The 10,006-nt window shown below is 37.6% G+C and overlaps 2 protein-coding genes across 2 annotated transcripts in view; both read left to right on the top strand.

Moving 5' to 3' along the window:
* Positions 1–4,390, top strand: part of LOC122045622 (peptidyl-prolyl cis-trans isomerase PASTICCINO1) — a 114,203-nt gene extending 109,813 nt beyond the window's left edge. Inside the window, exons 16-20 of the mRNA XM_042605923.1 lie at positions 1,592–1,660; positions 1,768–1,845; positions 3,559–3,660; positions 3,744–3,815; positions 3,899–4,390. Coding sequence (XP_042461857.1) covers positions 1,592–1,660; positions 1,768–1,845; positions 3,559–3,660; positions 3,744–3,815; positions 3,899–4,183 — 606 coding nt within the window. The 3' untranslated portion in view covers positions 4,184–4,390. The remainder of the gene's footprint in view (positions 1–1,591; positions 1,661–1,767; positions 1,846–3,558; positions 3,661–3,743; positions 3,816–3,898) is intronic.
* A 2,888-nt stretch (positions 4,391–7,278) lies between these two features.
* Positions 7,279–9,592, top strand: LOC122048251. The gene is made up of 4 exons (XM_042609846.1): positions 7,279–8,052; positions 8,146–8,895; positions 9,223–9,473; positions 9,583–9,592. Exons 1-4 carry the CDS (start codon positions 7,279–7,281, stop codon positions 9,590–9,592), a joined length of 1,785 nt encoding a protein of 594 aa, XP_042465780.1.
* Positions 9,593–10,006: the final 414 nt, after the last annotated feature.

A 10,006-nucleotide genomic window follows, 5' to 3' on the forward strand; every position in this document is an offset into this window, starting at 1 on the left:
GACTGAATGTTGGAAGGTTTGTGGAGTAGAAATTGAGCAATAAAGAATTCTAGAAAGACTATAGAAACTTAGGTATCACACCTAAGGGTTTTGAGGCATCACATTATTAGAATATGACATCACACAACCTAAAGAATTCTCAAAAACTCAATTTATGTTTCATATTCCATCATTACAATAACATACATATTTATACTAGTAGATGAATTCATAGAAATCATAAAAGGACTCCTAAGGATTCACATAGGAGACATAAAGGACTTGTAAAGACTCACAAAGGAAATATAAAGGACTTTTTAAATAATCTTAATTGACTCTAATTTTTCAAGTGTTGGAAGTTAAAACACATTAGAATTGTTGGAAATTTATAGATGACTTTTGACTTTCAAACTATAACCCTTTGGAATTGATGAACTTTATATCATTTCTCAAATAGGCTCATCATTTTCTAAAGTATGTCCAATTAAAAGTTGGGCTTTGGAGTCTTTATTTCTGCGATTATAAATTTTTAATGGAGATTACCACTTGTCTCCATCATTTGGCTTTTCTCTTCCATTAATAGAAATATTTCATACTGCTCATTCACACTTGCTTACACTATTTCTCCATCACTATATACCCTAGGACTCATCTCTCAACTCACTCAATTCTCAAGTTATGATTTCTCTAGAGTTCTTGTATCTTTCTCTACTCTTTAAAGAGTTCTGAGACTTTAAAAGTTTACCAAACACTCAAATTTGGAGTCTTATTTAGAATTAGCTCATTGCATCTTGGGAGACAATTACCAATAAATCATAAGCCCATAGGTGGGATAATATTGCCTTTAAGAAAGCAAAGGGTTTTATACCCTCTCACTTTGGCCTTAAATTTTCTTATTTGACCGGACAAACTGACTTAAAAGGATGTGTCGAGAATCAAGTCCATGGTCAACAAGACTATGCTGGTGATGATGGTACCAAAAGAATACCTCCCCCATCTGAAGTGGTGCCTCAATAGTCAAAGGGGTGTATCAAGAATCAAAAGGGGGCATGATCCACGTTGTCATACTGATGCTCCATTTTTTGAGCTATTGACTTGCCATTGAGTTGATTGACCAGACCTAACCTATTAGACCAATTTCATTAACTGAGAAAAATTCCAACAACCCTATTGCTTAGCAATAGCTATTCTATTTCTTACCTCTTCCATTATATGAACCAAGTGCACTATTAGATTATGACATCTTGGTTAGAGATGGGCGCAATGATTTTCATTTGCTCATAAAGTGTTGTTCTCAAACACCATGTTGCATAAACATTTCATCAATCCATAAAGTGTTGGAAAATTTTATGTTGCATACACTTTGTATTGTCATTCCATATTCTTACTTTCCTTGCCTTTCACATTTAGTTTTTTTTTTATAATAATTTTTACAGTGAGGTTTTTATTGGAAAATTAGATCAGTCTTCCACCATCTTACTTCAGCAATATTTTCATTTCTATTCATGAAAATTAGAATTACACATGCTTCTTGGCAGTGCCTGCAATATTTCTATAAAAAAAGTTCAAGCTGTTGTAGTATTCTTACTTCAGGTCATTATCTTTCACATAGGTGCTTCGGGAGTATAATCATGTAAATCCTCAAGATGATGAGGAAGGGAAAATCTTTTTGAATTCAAGAGTAAGATTATATTTCTTGTTAACTTCTGAAAAGTTGTACTTTAATTGAAATTCACTTCATCAAGAAGCCACTTTATAATCTTATTACTAATTTGGTGATGCTTGCAGAACACATTACAATTGAATGTTGCAGCTTGTTATCAGAAAATGGATGAACACAGAAAATCTATTGAGACTTGCAATAAGGTAAGAACTTTACATATTTTCAGAGTTCCATGAATGTAATGACAAACAAATACAAACAAAGAAAGCAGTCTGTTATTCAGCACCACTGTTGTAGCATTTCAAATAGATTTTTGATCATTTGTGATGAAATATCAAAAGCCAAAGGAATTATATACCGACTCATCTTTACCATTCTGATTGCCCTTTTTTTGAGTTAAAGTGGTTAGGAATGATGGAGTGTGTTAAATTACTTTGAAGACTGATTGAGCCAACCAGACATTAGAAATATGGCTTGTTTCCGCCAGTTTATTCCTAAGATGCATCTACTGGATTGACCAACATCACAAGTTAAGCAGGAAATTGAAGAAGATAGATTCACCGATTTGGGTTTTACATGATGAGGGATTAGTAGTCCACCCTCTTGATCCTACCTTGTATCCCGAGCTATTGAATGAGGGGTTTGCTTAGAAACACCCTAATTGGGAGATCAGGGAGGCCATGCACCAAATTCCTTATTCTGTTGAATTTTTTTTCCCTGATGCATTTCCTAGTTTGAGCATATTTATTGGTTGGATACTTTGCATCAGATAACTGATGAGAGTGTAAATGGAATAAACGTGAAGCTTGAAATGAGAGAAATTTAAAAACTAAAGGTGCATTTGGTTATGGGAATGACTCTTGTGTTCCTATGAATCTCATGGAACAAGCATTTGTTTGGTTGCAAAAATAACCTTAGGATTTTAATTGCTGTGGAATTGTTATTCCCAATTCAAAATAGTTGTTCTTTATTCTATTGCATGAATAAGTATGTTGCATTTATTACATCCTTCAAATAGATTGACCCACCCGCTTGGGTTAGATGTGCAGTTGAGACTCAACGTTCAATTGAGACAAGCAGACCAGATAGGTTAGTCAAGCAACTCGAGTCAGATATGTGACTGTCGGCTCAGAAATGCTGATCATACCAGTCACACTAGTCAAGATATGTGACCAGATGGGCTAGCTAGTACTAAAATTGAATATATGAATTGCAATTTCATAACTAATAAAAGAAATAAAAATAATATTTAAGATAGATGAATGTGAAATTTCTATTTACAATTTTTTTTATTCAACAAAAATATAATATCATCAATTAAATAAAAAAGTCAACGATTGAAATGAAAAAGAGCTTTTGTAGCTTGTGTAGTTGCCATGTGCTCTCTAGAATAAAAAAAAAGATTGTAAGACTAATATGATCCACCATAGTTTATGCATGAGAGTGTTGTGGGGAAGAGGTGAATAAAAATATTTTAGTGTGGCAAATATGATAATGCTATGTATAAATTGTTTAAAAATATATAAAAAAATTATTTTTTATTTGAGAGTGATTAGGTGCAAATCAAATACAGAATAAAATGAGAATATAGGTTAAGATTGTGCATACATGTTCAAAGGACTAACAGATGCTATAGTTACATAAGTTACACATTGATTAGAATATGTAGATGTGCGGAACTATGGAGATTGAAGAAAATCTTACTTATGGTAATAAAAGTGACTTAAACGGTTTACATATTAGTACTAATATAACCTTACATAGAGTTCAACAGACTGATTTATGTGTCTCGTCTTGAATGATGATTTGGTGTGGATAATTGGGATAAATTGCTTGTGCATTTGCACATTTTTGGGAGTGTTAACATGAGGTAATTGGTGATGCAATTTGCTGATATTGTTTCATTCCAAGGGCAGGTGTTAGATGCTGGCCCTGCACATGTCAAGGCCTTGTATCGACGTGGCATGGCATACATGTTGCTTGGAGATTTTGTAGAAGCAAAGAAAGATTTTGAAATGGTATGTCATCTCCCTTCTGGATTTACATGCTTCATTTTTTTTATTTTATCAGAATTCATGTGCTAATGTTTCTAATTATCTAGATGATGAAAGTTGATAAAACTGCAGAACCTGATGCTATAGCTGCCCTTCTTAAGCTAAAACAAAAGGAGCAGGTACAGTACTCTGTTCTACAATATCTATTCTTAGCCTCTCTTTGACTGGATCATGATTGCCACTTTTTCCCCCCTTCAACTAGGAGACTGAAAAGAAGGCAAGGAGACAATTCAAAGGGCTATTTGACAAGAAGCCCGGAGAAATTTCTGAAGTTGGGAATGATGTAAAAGATGGCAGCACTCCTGATGACTCAAAGCCTGAAACTCAGAACACCATGTTGGAAAAAGAAACTGGTGATAAGGATCACATTGATGGAGATGCCGCTGAGAGTATATATGAACCAGATAGGATAGGGCTTCTTGGCCGGTTATGGCCTTCTGGGAGTCGGATCTTTGCTGCTCTTGGATTGCTCAATACTGTGAAGTGATGTTCTGTTAGTGAATATTTCAAACTTGCAGATAGCTACTTAATCACCTTGTTTCCTCTCCAAAGTTGACCTTGTTTGGAGCTAGTAATTTAATTTTATTGCAGTTTCTGTTGTTGTTCTGTTGTTTCTCTAATCTCACAATTTTATTGTATACCAGTTAATGATCCTTGACCTTTTGTAAGTCTAATGTATCCTGTATTCTATTCACATACTGGCCTTGTATTGGACAATTCATGTAGGCAAGATGTTATTTGCCTCGTTGGAGTCAAGGCTAACACAGTCAAGCCAAAAACACATTGACCAAGCTATGCCTGCCTTGTACACGACTCAATCATCCCCGATCCATCTCTATTGGATTCCATCCACCTCAGGTAACTTAGCTAACCTGTGGTCTAGCTTGATTGAAGTGCACTTAACGTCAGACACTGTAAGGTATTCATTTGGCTACGTGTCTTAAATTGAGGTTCAAGACATTTTAATAAATAATTGACATAGTTCTATAATCTGTTGTAAAACAACCATAGTATATTTGATGTATGCTAGAACTGGATGCTCGATTCAAAATGGGTGAATAACGATCGTGCAATCTTCAACTTTGATTTTATCTACTCTTGCTACAGATTAGCAAGGCTATAGATATTAGTAGTGGAAATAAAACAAATATTCGATCACGACTTACCAATCACAAGCACATTAACTTTAACGTGTTGTAGCAGTCTTAGGGTCTACGATATGTTTGGATCACTTTTGAAAAGCACCACTGATTTTTCCTTTCTTAGTCAACTATCGGAGGTGGTAAAATATCTTACAAGCCTAAGATTATAAATGAATTACAAGAAGGAAAAACTTAGAGAATACAAAGCTTCTAATAGAGTTTAAATTCTATGTCACCAACTTTAGAAGTCTCTATCACTTCTTTTTTAGTTTTTGAAACCTTGATATAAATTTGTTTGCCACCTAATAGTCGTTTGGTCTCTAGTAAATTGGTCTTCACTTTTCATTTTTATTGTGCTTTAGTGACTCATTTATCTACTGATAATTTATCAACAGTCAACTATTGCCATCAATTAATTTAACGAGAATTATTCTGTTTATTGATTCCTCGTGTTGGATCATATTTTGCATGTATTTATGTTCTCTCGGGATACCTGTGTAGTTGAGGCATGGAATGTTATTATATGAAGTTTTCAGTTGAAATTCGACGTATTCGAATATATTTTTTCTCATGTCTTGGTCACCTGCACTAATGGTTAGTAGTCACCCGTGATTTACCTTCTCTGTGTTGATGTATGGACAGGTTGGTAGGGTGCTGAGACGAGTGAATCGCCTTTTGTCACATATTTTACACTTATTTATCAGTGCCCCACGGATTGATATAGTTGATAATTACATAAGTGGTTGTTTCAATAGGTCTTACGGTCAATTCCTAGCGGATGCAAAATGCTTTATTGAGTGTCTGACCTTTCTCGTACAAATGGTCACTATACTAGGAGAAAATGCCCCTCCCCTCCCCTCCCCTCATGATTTTCTTGCCTCCAATAGAGGGGTCGATAATACTGGGGCGTCTGGGGTAAGCATTATTGATACAACTCCGGATCAGCTCCAAGCCAATGAAACGGGACTGCAAGTCGAGATGTACGTCCCGAACCAAGAGGAGCATGAAGGGGACTTGCACATGCCAGCTGAGCCGATAACGAAAATAGAGGTCAAGCAAGTTCAACGTGTTGTGCAAGCATTGACATCTCATATCTTGGAAGGGCAGGCTATGGAGTTACAGTCGATGCCATGCCGAATGATCAACTTCATACAAGTCGACCATAAATTGGGCCAATCAGCTGCGGAAGAATGGAATATCATGATGCAACATGTTCCTAGTCAAATACCATACTAGAATGATGGGAAAACACACCATTTTGGTTGGAATTGGTGTGTCATTTAATATCACCTACATTTTGGACGAATTCCCAAGTGGAGAACAGCTAGAAGGAGTTTGCATGAAGACTTGCATTCATTATCTTCTCTTTCCATGCCTTGGAAACTACCATTTTCAGTTCTATATAATGTCTTGAGTAGATATCAAAGAGGGCAGCAAACATTCTATTTTGAGAGAGTTTTCCTCCTTGTTGTTCTTCAGCAACTCTGTAGGATTACGGGTGAGCACTTGTAATTTCTCAGCACTCTTATAATATCGGTTCTTGGTTCTGTTATAACTATTGGGTCGATATTCTCCATTTTCTTATAATATTGGTTCTTGATTCTCTATAATCAACGGGTCAATATTCTATCCCTCGAAACCTCCTTTGGACGATCCCGGAATTGAGTTCCAAATCTTATTGTTGCTGGGTCTCGCGGCATTGTTCGTCGAGGTTCGCATCATCTTTGGTATCAGAGCTTGGCTCCAAATCAGGTTTATCTATCTATCGTAGTGTTTATATTTTTATCACAATCAGTCCATACTCATCTTGTTATCTTCATCTACTTTCTAGTTGTTTCGGGAAAAAAAAAAGAAAAAAAAAAGAGGAAAAACAAAAATAAGAACAAAAAAAAACACAAAAAAAAGAGTGAACAGAAAAAAAAAGGAAGAACAAAGATCGTTTGATTTGTTGGACTGCATCTCGTGATATACAGCTAGTGTCATTTGTGGCTGCCGTGATTCCATTTCCATTTGCATTTTTTTTTTCTCTACTCTACTTACCATCTCCATCGTGCTGCTTTGATTTGCTTTATTCTATTTTGCTTCATCATATCATCATTTCTGTTTACTTCATATCATCTTTTCATCATTCCTTGATTGACATCGTAACCTCGATCCAATTAAGCCTAGAATCGGTGTTCTGAGTTTGTTGGGTTGAACAAGTGATTGCTTATTTGACTTGCTTAGTTTCTCTAGAACTTTTTGGAGGAAAACAAGTGAGCAGAGAGAACTCAATTTTCTGAGTGAAACACGAGTGTTTTTCCAACTAAGTGCAACACGTGAGGGAGTGAGTGAGGATCCCCCTTTGTTTGTAATATTTCATTTGCAGCTCACTATGTCTCAAGAGCACGGTGGTAGGATTGATCCGAGTAATGGAGGAGCGGCTGATCAGACTACGATCATGCGGGCTATGCAGCAACAATTTGAGCGCATGAATGTCGTGTTAAATGAGATTCGAGATCGGCTGGATAGGCATGAGGATCGGCTCGAACAACTTCAGCAAGAGTCATTACCTAGGCCTCGGAGACCCGACCAGCGCCCACATTTTGCTCCAAATGTCCCCGATGATGACTATGATGATGGGGCAAGCAATGAAGTAGTCTCCAATGCTACTTGGAGGAGGGCTAGGGCTATCAGACCCGAAAGACCAAGGCATGCTCAAAGGCAACACCGAGAAAGGGAAGCCGTAGATCGTAACATGGGCACCATCAAGCTGTCCATTCCTCCATTTCAAGGTAAAAATGACCCTGATGTTTATATTGAATGGGAGAGGAAAGTTGAGCTAGTATTCGATTGTCACAATTATTCGGAGGAGAAGAAAGTGAAGCTTGCTGCGGTGGCTTTTACCGACTATGCCATTATATGGTGGGATCAGCTGACCCTGAGTAGACGTCGAAACCGTGAGCTTCCCATCGACAATTGGGAGGACATGAAAGCCGTTATGAGAAGAAGGTTTGTTCCATCTCACTATTATCGTGACTTACATTTGAAAGTGCAAAGTCTGAAGCAGGGGTCCATGACTGTGGAACACTACCACAAGGAGATGGAGATAGCCTTGATTCAGGCTAACATTGAGGAGGACCGAGAGGCGACCATGGCTCGGTTCATTTGTGGCCTAAACCGTGAGATTGCCAATATTGTTGAGCTGCATCACTACGTGGAGCTTGACGATGTGGTACACATGGCAATGAAAGTTGAAAGATAACTCAAGAAAGGAGTGCGATCATCTTCCAAGTATGAGGTTGCGAGTTCATCCCCTTGGAAGCAGAAGTGGGGATCATCAAAACCAACTGAGAAAACAGTTTCAAAATCAAAGGGAGAGACGAATGTGGCCAAGACACAACCTAGCAACAAAGATAGGGGTAACTCATCTTCCCAACCTCAAAGAAATCGTGACATCAAATGTTTTCGTTGTTTAGGATCTGGTCATATTGCTTCTCAATGCCCAAACAAGCGATCAATGATCATATTGGATAATGGGGAGATCGAAACTGAAGAGGAAGATGAAGGGAATGAGTCCACTCCATCAGTTGAAGATACTAGTGATCTTGAGCTTGTTGTTGATGGCCAAGCTCTTGTTGTGCTAAGAGCTCTCCATATGCAAGCCAAAGAAGACGATGATGGGCTGCAAAGGGAGAACATCTTCTACACCCGCTGCCATGTGAAAGATCGAGTATGCGGTTTGATTATTGATGGTGGCAACTGTGTTAATGTTGCAAGCAAGTTAATGGTGGACAAGTTTGGTCTACCTACCTTGAAGCATCCAAAGTCGTATCAACTCCAATGGCTCAATGACAGTGGAGAAATGAAGGTAACCAAGCAGGTCCTTATTTCATTTACGATTGGAAGGTACACGGATGAGGTTCTGTGTGATGTTGTACCCATGCAAGCTAGCCATTTGCTTCTTGGAAGGCCATGGAAATTTGATAGACGGACCACACATGATGGGTACAAGAACCGCTACAGCTTCAGCAAGGATGGTAGGAACATTACACTTGCACCTTTGACACCTCGTCAAGTATTTGAGGAACAGATTCAGATCAAAAAGTCTATTGCAGCAAGAGGAAAAATTGTGGCTGAGATAGAAAAAAAAAAAGAGAGTGAAAATGAGAAAAAAGATGGTGGAATGAGAATGAAAAAAGAGAGTGGAAAAAAAGAAAAGATTGAGAGTTCAGCTTTGAAAAAGAAAGAAGAAAGAAAAATGAGCTTCTATGCAAAAGAAAGAGAGATCAAAAGTGCTTATAACTCCGATAGACCGATGATCTTGTTTCTATACAAGGAGGCCTATCTTTCTTTGGCTGACCATAATGTTTCTTTGCCTAGTTCTGTGATGTCTCTTTTGCAGGATTTCAAGGATGTCTTTTTCGAAGATACGCCACCTGGGTTACCACCCAAAAGAGGAATCGAGTATCAGATTGATCTCATTCCGAGAGCTTCCATTCCAAACCGACCAGCTTATCGAAGTAGTCCAGAAGAGACCAAAGAGCTTCAAAGGCAAGTTGAAGAACTTATGACTAAAGGACATGTTCGTGAAAGTATGAGTCCCTGTGTTGTGCCTGTGCTGCTGGTTCCAAAGAAAGATGGGACATGGAGGATGTGCGTGGATTGTCGAGCTATAAACAAAATAATGGTAAAGTATCATCACCCTATTCCTCGCTTAGATGACATGCTTGATGAATTACATGGATCCACTATATTTTCTAAGATTGATTTGAAGAGTGGGTATCATCAAATTCGAATTAAGGAAGGGGATGAGTGGAAAACAACTTTTAAGACAAAACAGGGGTTATATGAATGGTTAGTGATGCCATTTGGATTGACAAATGCTCCTAGCACATTTATGCGTCTCATGAATCATGTGCTACGTGCATTTATTGGAAAATTTGTTGTTGTTTATTTTGATGACATTCTGATCTATAGCAAGAGTTTGTATGACCATATTGATAATTTGAAATGTGTGCTTGAAGCTTTGAGGCATGAAAAATTGTTTGCTAACCTTAAGAAATGCATCTTTTGTGTAGATAGGGTTGTTTTTCTTGGATTTGTTGTTAGTTCCAGAGGCGTGGAAGTTGATGAGGAGAAGGTGAAAGCTATCAGGGAATGGCCTACCCCTAGCACCATCACTGAAG

The sequence above is a fragment of the Zingiber officinale genome, chromosome 2B (assembly GCF_018446385.1).
Source record: "Zingiber officinale cultivar Zhangliang chromosome 2B, Zo_v1.1, whole genome shotgun sequence".
Taxonomy (NCBI): domain Eukaryota; kingdom Viridiplantae; phylum Streptophyta; class Magnoliopsida; order Zingiberales; family Zingiberaceae; genus Zingiber; species Zingiber officinale.